Source organism: Camelus ferus, chromosome 5 (genome assembly GCF_009834535.1).
Source record: "Camelus ferus isolate YT-003-E chromosome 5, BCGSAC_Cfer_1.0, whole genome shotgun sequence".
In the NCBI taxonomy this organism is placed as follows: Eukaryota; Metazoa; Chordata; class Mammalia; order Artiodactyla; family Camelidae; genus Camelus; species Camelus ferus.
This window is the reverse complement of record NC_045700.1, coordinates 50,327,204-50,348,174: the sequence shown is the minus strand read 5'-3', so window position 1 is coordinate 50,348,174 and position 20,971 is coordinate 50,327,204. Positions and strand designations below refer to the sequence as shown.

The 20,971-nt window shown below is 36.0% G+C and overlaps 1 protein-coding gene across 1 annotated transcript in view; it reads left to right on the top strand.

Annotated features, from left to right (window-relative positions):
- The window catches only part of PDE11A (phosphodiesterase 11A), a 327,882-nt gene that overhangs the window by 31,358 nt on the left and 275,553 nt on the right, over positions 1–20,971 (top strand). Inside the window, exon 2 of the mRNA XM_032479754.1 lies at positions 10,208–10,366. Within this exon, the coding sequence (XP_032335645.1) occupies positions 10,208–10,366 (159 nt within the window). The remainder of the gene's footprint in view (positions 1–10,207; positions 10,367–20,971) is intronic.

The following is a 20,971-nucleotide window of genomic DNA, read 5'->3' as shown; positions in this document are numbered from 1 at the left end:
TTTAGTTAAGGGTTTGGTGAAAAAGAAGGCCAACATTTGAACATAAGGCCGTTGACTTTTCTGAGTGCAAATCTAGGATATACTTGATAATATGTGGGATATATGCATTTTCATATTATTGACTTGTAAATAATATTCAGACTTTTTCTTGTAGTATTTCATGTTAAAATAAGAAATGTGTCTTGGCAGAGTTTGAGTAATCTTGTGTCCTACTTTGCAATTCATCAAAGGAAGAGTATATTTATCTCCTTATTCTACTTGAAATTAATTCTGTTATGTAATGTGAGAAAAGAATCTTGCTTTCCCCAAATATGTAACTAATTGAATCATACATTATTTTGAAATGATACTCTTATGATTAACTAAATACATTTATGCATACACATATATGCATATATATATACATACACACACACATATATTTGGCTTTCTAATCTCTTTCCTCAATTTTTCTATTTTTAGAACCAATATCTTACTGTTTTAATTATTGTAGCTTTAAGGTATATTTTAATATCAGGTAATCATGTATTTTTATCATCATGTTCTTACAAGAAAGGATGATTTAAAATATTTTTAAACATATTTTAAAATGTTTTTGAATCTTTAGGACTTTTTGAAGCAAACTTTAAAATTACTTTTAACATTTAACATTTGTCAAACAGAAACAATAACTTCCACATATTAACAATAAAATATAAATAAAATATGTATTAAAATATGACATATACTGTGATATTAGAAATTACCATGTTTGCCATAGATGTGGGAAAGTCAGGACCTGATCAATACAGCTGTTTACAAGTCAGTTACATTCTGGGTCCACTTTTTGGTTTATCTCAACTGGCTACAGTGGGAAGAGTACAATAGGCTTTCTGTTGGAAGAGATCCTTGTTGGTTTTTTTTTTAAACTCAGAACTTTTATTTAATTTTCCTTCCAGTTTTATTGAGATATAATTGAAATCTAGCACTGTGTAAGTTTAAGGTGTACAGGATAATGGTTTGACATAGATACATCATAAAATGATTACCGCAGTAAGTTTAGTAGACATCCATTATCTCAGAGAGCTACAAAACTAAGGAAATAAAAAAACTTCTTTCTCCTTGTGATAAGAACTCTTAGGATTTACTCTCTTAACAACTTTCATATATAACATACAGCAGTGTTCATTATATTATGTTGTATATTACATCCCTACTACTTTATCTTATAACTGGAAGTTTGTACCTTTTGATTACCTTCATTCAGATTTCCCTTCCCCTTACCCCTCCCCACCTCTGGTAACCACAAATCTGATGTCTTTTTCTATGATCCTTGTTAGGTTTTAACAGATGGGTAAGACCAAATCTCTAGTGTGTCACTGTTAATCTGTAATCCTGATCCCAGTCCTGGCTTTTCATGCGTCACTGTTTTGACCTTGGTTTTCCCTGTATTTTCTGGTTCCTGACTGTTTGGTGACTGAACCACCATCCCATGTTGACCATCCCTTGTCCATATTCACAGACTTCTTGGCCTGCTTGGTTCCACCTGTAGCCTCACCTCCTTGTTTCACCAGAGTTCTTAGATGGCTCCACTGTGACAAGAAGAAAGGTGCTTCTGGCTGACTGACTCTTCCCATAGCTCTCTCTTCATATACTGATCTTTGGCTCAGACATCTTAATTATATACAATGAATCTTATAGAGCACAGAGTTGATTTTAACTCCACATACCATTTATCTGCATATTTATAATACATCTGTAACAGAGATCTGTGCTATCAAAGAAGTTTAAGAATTCATCATTTTATTCTGTACCACCTCACCTGCAACTTTGGTTTCAACTGTACTGTGCTTCTTCCATTTTCTTGTGTCTAATGTCTTGAGATATATTTGTATTTGTCAAAAGAAAGATAAATAATAATAGTCATGATGACAACAATAAGACAGGACCAAAAAATGTCAACTGAGAAAGGGAGAACAAAGAAATAAGATCACCAAACCAAGTTAATTTTAGCAATACAAACTAAAGGACAGTAACTTGGAAATAACAATGACCAATAACAAAGTAACTTGGTCATAATGATGACTGTTTATAATTATTTTATGGTGTCTGTTAACCATTCATTCAGTTTGAAAGACTTAAAATGTGTCCAGTAAACATTTACCAAGTAGAGCTGACCTGTACGTATTTCTAAACCACTCCACCACCTACCACACTGTTTCAGGTCCATAAAAAATGATGCTTCAGAAACAGTATTTTGTAGCATTTAAAACTCTGCACATTTTTTTTGGTGGAATAATTCAGAGAGACAAGATTTTTGTTTGCTGTAGAGTGATGACATTCTGTGAAAATATATTAAGAACAATGATAATTTTGCATTTTTCCTCAAAAGTATCAAATTAGGAGGCCCAGAGCATTAGCTATCTGGTTACCATATGCCATGTCTTTGTTTTTATGCAATATGACCTGAAACTTTCCATCAATTTGGAACAATTAGTTACTTACTTCTTTGTATGGAGAAAAGCAGAATAGTACATTTCAAATCATTAAAGATTAATCAAAATTTTTGAGAGCTCAACCTTCCAAACAGTTTTTGGAAAATAAGTGGTGTTTATGATAAGTCATAAATGTAAGATGTTTTTATGAATTGGAATTAAATGAGTGTTACTAATTAATGTACCAATAAAAGTAATTTTCTTTCAAGCTTCAGACAGTTTGGCAATCTATTGGTTTGAGTTTCAATGGCTTATTCATTTTATATTTTATATTTCTATTAGCTTCTCTACATTGCAACTCTGTAAGGCATTTGGAGGAGAATGTAGATGAAATGTGGGACTGAACTTGGTCTCCTAACCTTTCTTTGTGGGGCCAGGTAAGGGGTGCGGATAGTAGGGTTCTGGGTAAGGTATGCAGGTCCAGTGCGTTAAGCCTATGAAGAAAGCAGATGGGAAACAACAAATCAAAACAAAACAAAAGCTAACAAAGAAACTTGTCCTGAAAGCTCTAAAGCAGTGGTTTACAGTCTGTTCCCCTGAACCCCTGAAGGCCTTGAACTTATTAAGGTCCCTCTAATTCAGTGATTCTTAACCCTGATCAACAGTCAGAAGTCAAATCTCCTGGTCAACCCCTCCTCCCACCAATTATGATTTAACTGATCAGTGTGGGGCTAGGGCATCAGAAGTTGCCTAAAGCTCCAAGTGATTCCAGTGTTAGGCAGGGTTGCCAACCACTGCTGTATTCTATGAATACCTGAGTATCTGTAGACTGAAAAATTACCATATATCCACACATATCTTGTATCACTTTTTCTCTATAATTTATGGACACAATAACTCAGATACAAATTCATTACACATTTCATGGAGTTAATAGAAGCTTTTTGCATTTACATCATGTGAACGTCCTCAGATTTGAAGAGTTTGATCAAGGATTCAAGGTAGAGTTGAGATTGTGGTTAAAGCAATCACCCTTATAGGTTAAGTCGTGGTCAAGAATAGTTCCTGGCTTAATCAAGAGCACTGGAAAATTTACAATAAAGCATTGAGGAGAGAAGCCTTAAACACAGCGGGGATAAAAGAGATCTTATGTGACCCTCCTTGCTGTGAGTCTGAGATCTGAACAATATTCATAGCTCTGGCTCCTCCTTGGGGAGCCTTGAGTGGCTTCTCTGAGAAAGTGAAAGAAGAGAGTAGATTCCCTTTGGCTTTGAGGCTTCTTAATGTGCCTCTAAAATATGTCTCCCTGAGGCTGACTGGGATTCTCGAGTGCAGTGAGCATAGCTCTTTTTTCAAGAACCTGAAAGTTTAGATTGCAGTTCATTGTTTCTTCAACTTTAGTGGACCTTGCTGGTGGGTCCCGTTTTCTGGCTGTTTTCTGTGGCATCACAGTCAATGCAGAAACTTGCAGACAGGGCTGCAAGTGCAAGATCCTGGGGTCACAAATGTATCAACTACTGTTCTCTGTGTAGCAGGCACAGGTCAGTTCCATTGCTAAGAAGTAAAAATTGCTTTTGGCCTTATGAATTAATTTTTTTAAATATTAAAAATCATAACTGAGTGTCACATGCAAAAAATAGGTTGGTGCAGAAGGCACTGAGAAGATCCCTGCACTTCTCAAGAGCAGTTATACTTAAAATATCTGTGATAGGAACAATATTATGACATAAAAATCCTCGAAGCAAGAAGAGTCTACCACAATCATAAGAAGCTCATTCCAGATTTTAACAACTTTATAAAGAAGCCCTTTATTAGAAATCACTCCTGTTGTAGATAGCTTCTTCTTTTGTCCTAAGGGAGATGAATACAAATTGGACACCATTCTCCATGTGATATTTCATTATAGACCTAAAGGCATTTGTTAGTTTCCTATTCAAGTTTCCATTTTCAGCATTAAATAGGCCCAATTTTTCTGCCTTCTTCTTGGTCCTGTCTCCTCCTTACGTGGCCTTTTATGAAGCTTTGCTGGTGAATGTGATGAACTCCTGAAGACTTAAGGTGAAGTTATTGAGCAGGGTTCCTCATCCTTATCTAAACAGCCTCTTCTTTGAATTCCAAGTCCTTTCCCTGATATTATAACATATCTATCTATCCACCCACCTACGTACCTATATCTCAAACTACGTTATGGGCAATATCATCATGTGGGTGGCTCATAGTTAACTAAACTTCTAGACATCCACAGGGGAACTCATTATCCCCCCTCAGAATCTGTCCCCTCCCTGTGTTCCTCACTTAGTGAATCCACCACTCATCCAGGACTTGCACCAGTTCTATGGAGCTTTTTTTTTTCTCTAACATTAGCAAACTTACATGAAGTGAATCAGCAAGTCCTATTGATTCTACCTCCTAAATATCTTTCAACTCAGTCCTTTCCCATCACCCCTACCACCACTAACCACCATCCCACTGCAGACAAGATTGGGCGCGTTCAGGGTGGTATGGCTGTAGACCCATCCCACTCCAGAGATGATTTCTCTCTCACCTGGACTTCTTGCATCCAATTCATTCTTTACATGTAAGCAGTAGCGGTCTTCCTAAAGTGAAGAATCAGTTACATTACTCCCACCCACCTTCTTAAAACCCTTTAGTGACCCCTTTCCTTTGTGGTAAATTCACAATTCTAAACCTGGTCCCCAGGCACCCCCTCATCAGCATGCAGCTGGGTCTTTCTTGTTCCATCTCTGATTCTTCCCTTGAGAGACATGTTCAACTTCTTTCAATTCCTCTGATTCTATTTCTGTTGCCTCTGGGTTTTGTATACTGTTCCTTCCTGGGACACTGATCCTTTGGCTGTCAGCTTAAACATTTCACTATCCTTGGGAGATTTTTTTTTTCTAACCCTAGACTAGATGTGCTTTCTCCCCCACTGCCCCAGCCTGTGTCTTGTGCAATGCCCTATGTTTCTCTTACTACCATACTCATCTGTGGTCATTGCGTGTCTAGAAAAATCTGTTTTTTGCTATATTCTGTTTTCAACCTTTCCTTCTTTCTGTAACATCAGAGTAATATGTCCCTTTATGTAATTATTTTCCTAGTTTTCTTCATCTTCTACAATTAATTTATATCTCAATTTGGGTTCAGCTTTCTTCATTTGTTTTTTAAATTGGAAAATTAACCTAGAGATTAATTTACAGTAGGAAAGTATATAACTGTATCAGCTCTTTTGACCTCTCATTAGGTGGATTATATTAACTTTTGAGTTAATTTGTGAGAGTAATCCCATGAGTAGTGTAATGAAGACATGGACAAAACATGTTTTATGACGCATTGTTTTTTAAAAAGACACAAAGACTTAATGAAATAAATCTTTCTTCCTTTTAAATTGGAAGATTAACACTTGCCACATATATCAACATAATTATCTTTTCTCCTCAAGTTACAAGTTTATCAGGTGGTGTAGAGTGTTGGAGAGATAGTGGGGAGAATTTATTGGTTTATTGCATTTTTGTTCCCCCTGGTCATGCTGAAGTGTCCCTGTGTCTGTTGTTTTCCCGTGGCTTTGGATATTTTGGCAATGAATACCCCACAGCCTTGGTGGTGGTTTACTCAGAGTTGGACTTTGGTGGATGAGGCCCTTCTCCAGAGATTATGAAGAACAGAAAATCTTCCCTATTCCAGAGTGGATTTTCAAATCTAGTCTAACATGGTCCACACCACTGATATGTAACCACCAGAATACGTGCCACCCTCTTTGTTCATTTCCGTTTTAAGGCTTTTCCTATCAATGAATTTTTATTGATCTTACTAGTAACTAAGCTCTTTAACATTTAGGACAATTATTCTCATGTGAGAATCACCTATGAAAGTTCAAAACCAATTAAAACCAGTGCTTAATATTGATTGATTCAATCTGGGATGGGGTGAAGCCCTGTTACTGGTATTTTGAAAATCTTCTCAGGTTATTCTCACATGCAGCCAGGGTGGAGAACTAATGATTTAGGCCACACTTCACCTTGATCAGTAAACTGATTTATCAACCTTCTTGACTTTCTTTATATGTACTTGTTCACCTTCATCTCAGCCTTCCCCATTCTAGTTAGTGGCACTTCCAACAATATAGTTTCTCGAGTCAAAACCTGAGATTCACTCTTTTTTCCTTAGTCCCCCATCCCCAACCAATTCAGTGGAAGGTACTGTAGATTCATCATATCCATCTACTTCTCTGTACCCCTACCACCCTTCTCTTAACCAAGACCATCCTCTCATCTTACCTGGACCACTGACATTTCCTAACTGGTTTCTTCTATTACAATCCTGTATCATCTCCCAAAAAGTTAATTAATTTTTTTTAAAATGGTCTTAAACTTTTTATTATAAAATATTTCAAACATTTAGACAAGTATAGGCCATCAAGGTTTATAGACTCTTAACATTGTGCTATGTTTGAGTCACAGTTTTTTTTTTTTAAAGAAAAACTGTGTTAGACTTGAAACCTCCCTGTACTTCTCCCTGCTGCCATTTCCTCTCTTTCTCCCCAGAGGTATAACCAGTTATATAAATTTAGAGTTATTATTCCCTTGCCTGTGCTATACTGTTGTTGCATATATGAATCCACACATAATATTTAGTATTGTTTTTAAATATTAGTAATATTATATAGATGGTATCAGATTCCAGCTTGTTTGTTTCACTTAACGTGTTTTTGATGTTTGTTTGTATCAATACAAGTAGCTTTAGTTCATTCATTTAAATTGTTGTATAGTATGCTATCAAAACGAGAGATCATAACTTGTTTATTTTTCTATTGACCCAAGTTCAAATGATTTCCAGTTTTTTCTTTCCATAATTGATGTTGCAATAAACATTTGTGTATCTCTCTTCTGTACATGTGCAAAAAGATCTCTAAATAAACCCTATTACTCAAGAAAAATGTTGTGGAGCACCTCCCGGATGCCAAGATGAAGCAGTAAATAAGACACAAGAGCTTTGCTGTCTGAGATCTTATCTACCAGTGGTGGGAGAACAAGCAAACTAATAAGATGATTTCAGGGAATGCTAAGTGCTGGATCATGAATCATAGCATCCTTCTGCTTCAAGATTGTCAGTGATTTTCCATTGCATGTAGGAATAATTTAACTCCTTTCTGGTCCTATGATACTTGGCACCATCTGGCCCCTGCCTCCCTCGTCCATTCTCCCTTTGGCTTCCTATGCTCTTGCTTTTGACCTTTGAGTTTTTGGAACTCACTAAGCTTTTTCTTGCTTTTTTCTTTACCTGCATTGTTCCAACTTCCTGGAAAGTTCATCCCACCATTCTTTGGCAAATTTTTCCTTATGATTCAAGTTACGGCTTACTTGTCCTGTTTTTAGGACAAGTTTTTTTTGTCCTTCCTTGATCCCCATGAAAATAGGCCCCTTCTTTTGAGTCTCTCTCATGAAACCTTGTTCTTTTTCTCAATGTCACTTACCACAATAGGTGATTATGCATTTATGTGTTGTCTGCCTCACCTACTAGATTGCAAGTTCCAAGAAATCTGGGGTGATGCTTTTGTTTCCTGCTGTATCTGCTAGCTCACAGCCTGACACATAATGGTTCCTCAGTAAATTAAAAAAAAAATTAATACAAATTACTGTTTTTCTGAAAATTTGGTTGTAGGCTTATTTTGAGCAGGAGAAATGGTTTTGCTTGGGTTTTGAGTTTCCTCTCTCCTGCAGGGCTCTCCTGTCCCAAACTAAGGGTTTAGAACGGCCTCCAGAGGTCCCAGATCACAATCAGGCCTCATTATAGAGAGGCCCCCTGTACTTGTGATACTGGGGATCACAGAGCTCGTTAGAAGGCCAGCAGTGTTTGGTCTTGGGGCTATCACCTTGTCTGCAGCCAGCTCTCCCTAGGCCCTTAGTCAGATAAAATTCATAGCTCTAGTTGGTGGTAGACAGCAGTGCTTTGTTTCTGTTTTTTAAGCCTCTTTTAATAAGGAAATATTGAGAGCATCGGGAGAAGCCTCACTTCAGCCCATGGCTTGAAGCAGTGAGCCTGGATCCAGTTTATCATCTTCCTTGGAAGGTTGTTAATCCCTGTTACCCTTTCAGGAGCCAGTCTTTTTTTTTTTTCTCTCTCTCTCTCTCTCCTCCCCACCCCACCCTTCAGTCTCTTCCTTCTTCCTTCTTTCTCTTCCCTCCCTCCTTTCTTCCTTCCCTCCCTCTTTTCTTCCTTCCTTTCTTCCTTTCTTTCTTTCTTGCTTGCTTGCTTGCTTTCATTTGAGAGTAATTGAAGGTATTATGACATTTCACTTCAAAATACTCTAGCATGTATATCCTTACAATAAGAACACTCTCCTACATAATTAGAGTACCACTATCACACCCAAGACACTTTATATTGATACAGTGATATTACCTGACATAAAGTCCATGTTCAACTTTCTCTAATTGTCTTCCCTGCAAATTGCCTAACAATTTCCAATGAAGGATCCTACTTTTATTTAGATTTCAGATGTCTTAAGTCTTCTTTAAAACAGCACAACCCCCACATCTTTATTTTTATTTTAAATTTATTTTATCTCTCATGATATTGACATTTTTGAAGAGTCCAGGTCAGATTTCTAATAGAATGACCAACAGTCTGCATTTTTCCTGCTGCATCTCCTAGATCACAGCCTGACACATAATGGTTCCTCAGTAAATTTAAAAAAAAAAATTAATACAAATTACTGTATCTTAATTTTCTTTTCCTGAGTGACCAGATTCATATGTTTGACAGGAACACTCCATGTTCTTGATGGCATTGTGTCCTTCCATTGCATGGCATCAGGAGATACGTGGTGCTATTTTGTCTCATTAATGGTGATGCTGAGTTAGATTACTTGTTTACTCTGGTGTCCACCAGATCTCTTCATGATTAAGGTATCTTTTTTTCCTTTTGAATTTAATGAGATTCTGTGAGGTGGCACTTTGAGACTAAGTGAATATTCTGTTTAACAATAACTTTTCATCCAGTGGTATTGGTGTCTATTGATCCTTGCTTGTATCGGTACATTATTGTATTGGTAGTTGCAACATAGATATTAATATAATTTTATCATTCTTTCTACATTTTTTAGCTGACATCTCTAAAGAAGCTTTTTACCTCCTTCCTCCTCACTATGCTTTAAATTTTTTTTGGAGTATTTAAGAAGTGTCAGTATGGGCTCGTATGTTCAATTTTTTTCATGGGATAATTTTGACCAAAAGAAAGTAGTGCTTTTCTGCATATTTTTCATAATGCTTAATATATATTTATTATGTATTTTCCTTATATGACTCTTCACAGCTAGTTGCCTAAGTGAAATAGTATATTTTAATAAATAGCATAGTGTGAAGTTCTATTAAAGACACTTGCCCCTCCCCCAGTTTTTTTTAAGGTTTTATTTTTTTGGAAGGGGAAGTTAATTAGGTTTATTTATTTACTTTTTTAATGATGGTACTGGGGAATGAACCCAGGACCTTGTGCATGCTAAGCATGCACCCTACCACTAAGCTATACCCTCCCCCTATTTTCCCCAATTTTGATGTGCTGTCATAGTGGGGTTTAAAGTTTCTCTTCATTTACCATGGTTGACAACTATGGTGGTGATTTATTTTCATTTATGTTCCTTTGGCGAATTAAACATGAAATCAAATCTGTTATTGTTATTAAAAATCTGTGGGATAAAGTTCCCAGTGACAAGGTATCATACACAGAAAGATACTTCTCGTTCCTTCTCCCTGACAACAACGCATATGCAGTTAATGCCCTCTCTGTCTTATTTTTAGGATCGAAGATTCAATGATGAAATCGACAAGCTCACTGGATACAAGACAAAATCATTACTGTGCATGCCTATCCGAAGCAGTGATGGTGAGATTATCGGTGTGGCCCAAGCAATAAATAAGATTCCTGAAGGTGCTCCATTTACTGAAGATGATGAAAAAGTAAGATTTCATGCTTTTTTGTGACTTGTACTCTCCTTCCTGATCACTGATTGCTGTTCTCCCTGAAAAGGACAGGAATTATGTGAATAGCTGTTAGATTAGCCCATTTACAGATCAAAGAGCTTTTTCTCATATTACACAAAATGTAATGGGAGTTTTTTTTATATTTCATAGAAGGTGGTATAATTGAAAATAATTACTTCATCTTTTTCTTAGCTGGCTTTTCGTTGTAAGGCCCAGTAGTATTCTTATTATTCCCTAGTCTTTATCTTCCTTATAAATAAGCTTTCTAATTGAGGATCACACCCCCACCACACATGACCCAAGGGAAGATAGGGAAGACAGAAAGATTGCTGTGTGTCGCAAGATCAGTACTTTCTCTTGTATTTTTCATAACTACTGTTTTCTCAATTCTTATATAAAAATCTCAATAAAGTAAACGTTATTTAATTGTTATTCCAAATTGCTAATAAGAAGAACATTATTCTTGTCCCTGAAGAGCAATTGACCTTAGTTGAAGTGATGTACTTTTTGCTCTGAAATTTTGAATTCTCTCACCAGTATTTTATTCACCAGCTCATTTTAAAAGAGAGACTCTTCCAAGAGCTGAAGTTCTAGCTTTGACTCTCTTACCTTTATATTGATTAGAATCTGGTGGAATATTTATAAAATTTGTGGTAAAAGCAAATCTCAAGTCTGTTTGTTTAAGTTTGTTGACTGCCATACTCCTTGATTAAAAAAGACACTTTATAATTTAACCTTCTGGCTGTGAGGTTGCTATTTGCCAGTGCTGATTACTAATGCATTAAATTAATGCAAATGTTCTGGTATAAAAGGTCAACATAAAATGTGGTTATAAGGAAACAAGATTTTTAAGTGAAGAGAGTCCTTTATTGAGGTCATTTCTGTAGTCAAATTTGAACAACTCAAATCCCAGAAAAGGTTTATAAACCCTCAGAGCATGGTAGGACCTCAGGCAAGTTCTTACCAATTCAATAAACAAGTACAGTGTGCAAGGCACTCGTGTTGGGGCCACAAGAAACAAAGCTAAATCCCAGCTGTGTTAGGCCCTGTGGGAGCTGCACTGGGCAGAAGGTGAGATCAGCACTAAGATGTTCCAGGACATGCTATGAGTGCCTAGGAAAGGGAGGGTTAGTCTCACTTGAAGAATCTGTAGAGGCTTCTTGGAAGAGATGACATTTGATCTAACCTCTGAAGAAAGCACAGGCTTTCATAGTACAGAGCCAGGAGAGAAGGTGAGGCTATTTGGGAATGTAATGTAAGACACAAATGAACTTATTTTACAAAACAGAAACAGACTCACAGACATAGAAAACAAATTTATGGTTACCAGGAGGGATAAATTAGGAGTTCAGGATTTGCAGATACAAGCTACTATATATAAAATAGATAAACAACAAAGCCCTACTGTATGGCACAGGGAACTATATTCAATATCTTATAGTAACCTATGATGAAAAAGAATATGAAAAAGAATATATGTATGTATATATATGACTAAAACATTATGCTGTACACCAGAAGTTGACACAATATTGTAAACTGACTATACTTCAACAAAAAAAATTTTTTTTAAATATAATCGACCTCCTTCACTATGCAGATGTTTCCATGGAATGTACAGGTAGAACAAAAATTTTATTTTGTGCATTTTGTACCAAAGATGACAGAGTCTTATAATAATGTGCCTCTTATAAGGTTTGAGAGAGAAGGTTTTGAGTATTGTCTTTCCAAGCCTAACAATCACATGCCCTTAGCATCTCCCACACAGTTTAGTTTATACACAGATATTAGTCCTGCCTTCACTCTGTCTCCCTCATTTAAGAGACTCCCATTATGTATTTAATTCTCATCTCTAATTCCATTTATGTTAGATTTGTTTTCGGGACTTTTCTCAGTGGATTTATACTTACGATCTAAGGCTTTATGAGCTCTGAATGATTTAAAGGGAAGGTCTGCACAGGGCTTTGTACCTGTCTTGAACAACATCAGTGTTTAGCACTCCTGAGAATGAGGGCTGGGACCGAGCTCCTGCTGGGCTAAAGACAAGCCTCCTGCTTGGAGTGAGCCTCTTAAACTCTGACTCTGTTTCTTCATCTCTTGAGTATACTGTCTACCATTCTACAGCATGAGAATTCAATAAGATTATCATAAACAAATACTTTGCAGAATATAAGAAACTAGGCAAAGTTAAACATAAACTTTTTTTAGACTATCGTTTTCCCTAAGAGTTTAGAAATGTTCATCTGTATTTGTCACTTAACCTTAGGCAACTTTTTTTAGACTTAACCTCATTTGAGTGTTTTCTTGCTCAAATGTTGTATTTTTCTCTTCTGCAATTATTCCATGTGCCCATAGTAGCATTTTATTTTCCAGGCTCTATGATTTCCTCACTTGATTAAAAAACCCTACCCTAGTCTCTCTTCTTGGAAAAAGCCTTACCAGTTAGGGCAGGTAGATTGTGTTTGTACAGGTGACACTGGATGGAGGGCATTTTTATCTCAAATTCTGTATGTGGTTATTGTTCTTTCCTGCAAAAATTCAATATATTGTAAACCAAACAGTAGTGGTGAAGAAGAAAAGCAGAAAAGAAAATCTAGAAATGATTAATGGGAAAGAACAAGATCTCTCTAGATACTTTTTTCCAAGAGAAGACATTGTGGCATAATGGCTACGTACAGGCCAGATAGTGAATGTGCCTGGGTTGCAATTCTACCTCTGCCATAGCCTGTGTAACCTTGGGCAAGGTACTTAGCTTCTCTATGCTCCAATTTTCTCCTCTTAGAAGAGAGATTACAATAATAATAATAATCTCATGAGGCTATAGGGGGATTAAATGAGAAAATATGGGGAAAGAACTTGGAAGAGCCCCTAACACACAGTAAGTCCTCATAAAAGATTAACCTTTGCTGATGCAACATTAATACATGTGAGTCACAGACAAGTCTCAGTTTAAAATTACCTCTATATATTTTAAGTCTGTTAGTTTTTATTAAGAACAATCTATATGCCAGTTTCAACAATAAAATGAAGGATATACTTCTTTATAAATTCACAGTTTTCTTGTGTAATTGTTTCTGCAGATACTGTTTTACTTAGTTGTACAAGATTATGCTTATACTAATTTGCATTCTACTTTTTAATGTAAAGTTGTATCTTACATATGTGTCCACATGTGAATGTAGTCTACATTTGCCATTTTTTGGAATTATAAAGTTTTCTTCTTTTTCTATGTAGTCTAGCTTGCTTAGTCATTGTCCTATTGCTGGAAATTTGGGTTGTTTCCAGCTTTTCATTAATACAAATAGTCCCTGGATGAACATCTTGAACAAATTACCTTTTTCCTTTGTGTCATTTCCTTGGGGTATATTCCAAAGAATGAAATTACTGAGACAAAGGGCAAGAAAAGTTTTATAGCTCTCATTCTGAGTTATCAGATAGCTTTCAGAAATATGGAACTCATTTACAATGGTAGCAGCATACATATACCTCTCTTCACAGAGCCCTGCCAACTTTGTTCAAGTCACGTTTAAAAACTTAAATTAGTTTTCCTTAGTCTGCCAGGCAGGCTGCAGAAAACCTCCTCCCACATTCGCCAGTAGAAGCTTCAGCAACAGAAGTTTCAATGTTGCCTACAAGTAAGGAAACGAGGGAAATGGAAGCCCGGTCCTTAGTGTTAGGTAAGGGGCTTCAGATCAGACAGCCCTCAAGGCAGCTTCAAGCCTTTGCCAGCTACTTATTAGCTGAGTGGCCTTGAGCAAGGTACCCAGTCCCTCTTAGCCTCAGAACCTCCTAAGGTTGTTGTGAGGAGTAAAATAGATAATAGAAGTAAAGTGCTTAGTGTAGTACTTATTATCAATAAATGAGCTTCATGAAATCTCTCCATCTACTTCAAATCCATACTAAAATAATTGGAACCCTATCTGTTGTTTTACTTTATGCATATAACTGCTATGTCATCCTTCACGTGGGTAGTGGTAAATTTATTGCACGTTTAGCGTGATATGATTTGTATGTCCTGACATATTAAAATGTCAGCTTCTGGAGACTATCAGCTGTGTTATGTTTGGTGTAATTCCAAAACATTTTGCATTATGAGAATCAGTAAATTATTTGCCTGAGATAAATTAAAAATTAAATGCAATACATTCATTTCTGGGCTATTTACATATCTAATATAATTGTGCATAAGATCATATTGTGTTTCCTGAAAGTTCTTTACACACCTATGTTTCTGTGGCTGTGCTGTATCATGTAATAGTTTATGGGAGCTCCCAGAAAGGTCATCAAGTCCATTTCCCTCCAACCCTACCCTCATCCATTGCAGGAATCTACCTGACAGATGGTCATCCAGCATCTGCCTAAAAACTTCCCTTTCAATGACTTGAAAATCATCATGCTCTTTAAAGTTCTTGCATAATTAGCAATAATTTTATCAGCAGTAGTTACCGTTTTGTGTGAAATATAGGCTACCATATGCATGTATTAATAATTTAAGTTACATACTGACAAATTGCTAGTTTGGTAATTCATGTTGTAAGTGCACACAAAGGCAGATCATACAGAAGAGATGATCAGAATTTCCTGGTTCACTTCATGAGTTTCCATCAAATGTTCCTGTTTTTCAGTGATATGTATAAACTAGCTGATTTAGGTGATATGAGTAGACTTCTTGCATCCAATTAATTTATTGCTTCATTATTCCTGAGTAAAAGGAAGTGTTATTTTGTAGAATAAAATAATGAGACCTCGATGGGAGCAAACATTTGGGATCTATCAAGATATATGGGCACACCCGGTGAAACCTGGGGTATGGAAACGAGCACAGGCTCTTATCCAAGGTTGCCTATACCTGGGCCCCAAAGGAGCTGTTTATTACTGTGTTGTTGCATGAAGAATATATCTGTTGCCGTTACTTTCCAACAGCCAATGTATAAGCAGTTGTGGCTTCAAGTTCTTCTTTGGCTAATCTCTATAGGGTTTCTTTAGTCTGTGCTCACCTCTCTCCAGCTCATAATTTGGAGTGTTCAGCTACCCTGCTGCTTCCTTTCGTGCCAGCATGTTCAGACACCCTGCAGAGCTGAGCTGCAGCCAATGGAGCTTGGCCGCCGTGGGACTGGCCACATTCCAGGAACTTGTTACGGGTGATGCTGCCCTGCCAATTGGTGTTGAGGATGGTGCACGGATGATGCTAATGAGCCTTGCAGAAGCTGGAGTTCTGTTATTTGCAACAGGCCTGAGACTCACAGCCAGATAAGGGGAGGATTTCATAAGCTCTTGGCCTTACATTTTTAAGCTGTTCCTGATTTTGTGAAGGCCAATGTTTAGGTTGCTGGTGAGATGTCAAGGGTGTAAAAGGTATTAAAGTTCACATTAGCGGGGAAGAGGGATGTTGAATACATGACGCTGTTAAGGGTGACAAATTGATGGTCCCAGAAGACTGAATGCTGCACACAGAAGTATGCCTTGCATGGAATTGGACTGGCATAAGATAGATTTTTTTTTTCTTGGAAAGCTTTCAGATATGGCTACAAACTCTAGTCTTGCCATAATAGCAAATCCCCAAACAACTAGTCAGTTTAATAAAATCAACTTAAGGAAGCGAAGATAGACAAGTTTCTTCTGTCATCTTATAAAGAGTCAGTTTCTGTACCAAAGTACTGTTCAAAAGTGCATTCTAAATAGTTATTTTTAAAAAATCTACATGTGGCTAGTGGTATTATAACTCTGCTAGGCAGGTTTCTGTGTTTTCTATTAATACTGCATTGTCTTTTGGATACTCTAATGCTAAGTGAGCAGTGAGTTAACTAATTGTAAGAAGTGGCCTTTGTGTTCTCATCTCATTTCCCCCTTTTCTGTCTATATTCCAATTAAGTTAGATTTTCAAACTATTGCAATAAAATCAGAATTAAAAAATCAGTGCTTAGCAAAAGGTTTTAAAAGTCCTGGCAGAGTGCTCATGATTTCAAGTTATATTTAATTAACATTTTCATTCCTGTAAAAATTTGGATTAAATATCATAATTTGTTAATTGCAATTACCTTATCTATGTGTAAAACTGTCTAGTCACTGGACTGTTTGCTTTTTAACGGCTATTACCCAGGCCCCATATAGTCACTGTGAAGCTGTAAGAGCTTCAGAGACCTATTTCATGTTGTATGTGTTCGCTGGACTATATTTGACCAAGAGTTTCAGAAATAAGCAAGATTTACAAGAATTCTATACCAACATAGTACCTGTCAGAACTCAGGTTAAGCTTTAGGGATTTTTTTCTGTTGGAGAAGCACTGTCTCTGACTTCTAGCTCTGTTCTCTGCCTCTTCCTTAGGCAGAGTCTAACTTTGGGGTAAGAGTGCAAGTCTGCCTGCCAGGGCCCAGCTTCGGGGTTAACACTCAACAAAAACTGCTCACTCTGCCTCTGATTTGGTCATGTGCTTCCTACTCCCATACCTTTACTTATATTCTTACCTAATTGCATGGAGTTCTCCTCTTCTTCACCCTCTTTCAAGGTTTAAGTCAAATCCTGTCATCTTAAGTGGGCACTATTCCAAAAACAATTATTTTTTCCTTAATAGTAGTTCCTGATTTATAGTTTAACATTTTTTTTCAGATGTCCCCAGTGCTTGTAGTTGGATTTTAACTAAACATTCATTGAGAAATTATATAGTGACCTAATATTCAGGAACTAAAAACAAATCAATAATACAGTTGACAAAATGAAGGGTAATATCTACATAATCTATTTTATATTTCAGATGCAAATAATGCTTGGTATGCACGCAGATTTACAGGCCCCTTGCAAAAATTCCAGTGTTCTCAGATGACTGATATGCTGGCTTTCGTAATTTCCTTCTTTTTTAGTTTCTCTTTTCGTGTTTTGAATTACCAAGGAAATGATAAGTGCTTGTCCTTCTTTCTGTCTCTTTCCATATATTTTGCATTTAGGGACATGAAACAGCCAGCAGAAACACAAATAAATGAACTAAATAAGTTACAGGGCTGTAACTATTACAATGCAGAATGGGGAGGATTTTGAGTGATCATTAATCCAAACATCATTTTTCAGTGTCTGAATAGTGTTCCATTGTGGAAGAACTATCCATTCATTCACTACTTGCTGAATTTCCACTTGGTAGACACTACTATATCTGAGGCACTGTTCTAAGTACCAGGGTTAAACTGCTCGATAAGAGACAAAAATTCCTGCCCTCTTTGAGTTTACATTCTTGTGGTAAAGACAGACAGTAAACAAAGTAAATTATAAGCATGTAACATAACTTCAAGTAGTGATTACAAACACAATTCTTATAGTTTAGATAATTCAACCATCTTTTTCTGTAACTTTTATTCATATGACTACGCTTAATTAAGTTTAGGTAATATTAAAAGGGTTTCCTAGTAAAATAGGATCTTACACCAGGGAGTGAGATTTGCACCAAAGCTCTCTCTCAAGTAACTATGATAGATTCTGATGACCTTTTCAACTGAATCTCTTTTTCCCTCTAAACTTCAGATGTTCACATAAGGTGTGTGTCCCTCTAGGCTGCCTTACACATTAAGCTGGAAGTAGAAGGAAGTGTTGTCTTTTTATTATGTTCACCTCATAGTGTCTGTGCTGCATCTTTTCATGAGTATTGAGCTGTAATCACAATTTACTGCCACTTGAATTGGAGAAGTTTAGAAGACTTAATGATCTAACACTGACACAGCCAGGCTATAGACATATAGTGCTATATATGTGCTGGACGGACAGGACTCTGGGGCATCTGGGAGGAAAAGGTCACAAGCTGAGAGGAGTTCAGTGCATTCTCATTTTCAGAGAACTGATACATCCACAGCTTTTAATAGTTGGCAGGAAATGAAATAGTCTTTTAGTCAAGACACTTCTAAAAGTACAAAATGACCAAAAAACCTGTCTTATAAACTCTTATCACTGATTTATAAAGGCCTTAAAGGAGAGTGATCTGCAATTGCAGATTAGAGATAAATAAGTACTTGTTGGCAGGAAGAATTATTATTAAAGAGCTAGAACAGGGTGTATGGATTCTTGTTTACTGGAGACTTCAAATTAAGACAGTTAATTGTCTTCTTTGAGTAACTAGTTTAGTGTTGTCTGAATAAAAGAGCAAGGTTGCTTCTTTTCACCTTAGAATGCTGGAATACTTGAATTGGAATTTTGAAAACTTAAGTCAAATTCTTTTTTGATTAAAATGAAATTTATTAGAATTCCAAGTGGTTGTCTTTGAACTGGCTTTCTCTGTCTTTCTTAGTTTATTTTCTTTTCCTAATGTGATAAGATTATTTCCTAATTATAAAAGTAATACAAGCTTATTATAGAGTATTTTTAAAATACAAAAAAGAAAAAAATGAAATCACCTTTGCAGAGATAATACCATTAATATTCTTGATATATTTCCCTATATCTATTTATTTTTACCTATAAATACAAGTTTATTTCCAAATTTGCATCACCTAATATACATGGTATTTTATCATGCTTTAAACGATTCTTCAAGGGCACGATTTTTATGTGTGCATTATATTCTACCATGTAATTATACAATTGTTTATTTAACTGTTTAATCCTTCAGCATTTAGGTTTTTCCCCAAATCATGTTATAACAGAATTAAAATTAATGAACTTCTTTATAAATAAATATAGAACTTCATCTTAGGATAACTCCATTAAATTGCTATTTTGTAGGTCAAAAATATTTGTAATTTCTTATGGTTCAAACTGATGCTTAGGATTACTGGGTCAAATTTTCTTGTTTTCTTTTTTTGAGTTTGAAATTTTTTTTTTAATTGAAGCATAGTTGATCTATAACATTAGTTTCAGGTGTGCAACATAGTAATTCAATATTTTTGTAGATTATGCTCCATTTAAGGTTATTACAGAAATAATGTCTGTCTTTCCCGGTGCTGCACAATATATCCTTATTGCTTACTTATTTTATACATAGTAGTTTGTATCTCTTAATCCCCTACTCCTACCGTGCCCCTTCCTCTTCCCTTTTCCCATTGGTAACCACTAGTTTGTTCTCTGTATCTGTGAGTCTGTTTCTGTTTTGTTATATACATTCATTTGTTTTATTTTTTAGGTTTCACATATAAGTCATAACATCTAGTATTTGTATTTCTCCATCTGACTTATTTCACTAAGCATAATTCTCTCTAGGTCTATCCGCAGTGTTGCAAGAGGGAGAATTTTATTCTCTTTTATGGCTAATATACCACATCTTCTTTATCCATTCATCTGTTGATGGACACTTAGGTTGCTTCCATATCTTGGCTATTGTAAACAATGCTGCCTCATGGGTTATTGGGATGCATGTATCTTTTTGAGTTAGTGTTTTCGTTTTCTTTGGTTATATACCCAGCAGTGGAACTGTAGTTCTGTAGTTTTTTGAGGAACCTCCATGCCATTTTCCACAGTGGCTGCACCAATTCTCAATCCCACCATAGTGTACTAGGGTTCCCTTTTCTCTGCATCCTTGCCAATATTTATTATTTGTGTCTTTTTGATGATAGCCAGTTTGACAGGTGTAAGATGGTATCTCATTGTGGTTTTGATTTGCATTTCTCTGATGATTAACAATGTTAAGCATTTGTTCATGTGCCTGTTGGCCATCTGTATGTCTTCTTTGGAAAAATGTCTATTCAGGTCTTCTACCCATTTTTTCATCAGGTTGTTTGGTCTTTTTGATACTGAGTTGCATGAGCTGTTTATATATTTTGGATATTAACCCCTTATCAATCACATCATTTTGAAATATTTTCTCCCATTCAGTAGGTTTGATTTTCATTTTGTCGATGATTTCCTTTTCTGTGCAAAAGCTTTTAAGTTTAATTAGATCCCATTTGTTTTTGCTTTTGTTTCTTTTGAATATTAATTTTTGATAACAGCCTTATTGAAATATAATTCACATACCATACAATTCACTCATTTAAAGTGTACAATTCAGTGGGTTTTAGTATATTTGCAGAGATCTGTAACCATCACCATGCTCAATTTTAGAACATTTTCAACACCCTAGAAGAAACTCATGCCTATTAGCAGTCACTCTCCATTTGCTCCCAGCTCTCTCAGTCTTAGGCAACTAACAGTCTACTTTCTATTTCTATGGATTTGCCTATTTCGGACAATTCATATAAATCAAATCATACAGTATGTGACCCTTTGTGATTGGCTTTTTAAAAACTGAAGTATAGTTGATTTACAATGTTGTATTAGTTTCTGGTGTACAGCATACTGATTCAGTTATACATATATGTATATTCTTTTTCATGTTCTTCTTCATTATAGGTTATTACAAGATATTGAATATAATTCCCTGTGCTATGCAGTAGGACCTTGTTGTTTATCTATTTTGTATGTAGTAGTTTGTATCTGATAATTCCAAACTCCTAAGTTATCCCTCCCCACCCTTTCCCCTTTGATAACCATAAGCTTGTTTTCTATGTCAATGGCATTATTTCATTCTTTTTTATGGCTGAGTAATCTATCTATTATCTATCTGTCCGTCTGTCTGTCTATCTATCTATCTATCTATATCACATCTTCTTTATCTAGTCATCTGCCAAT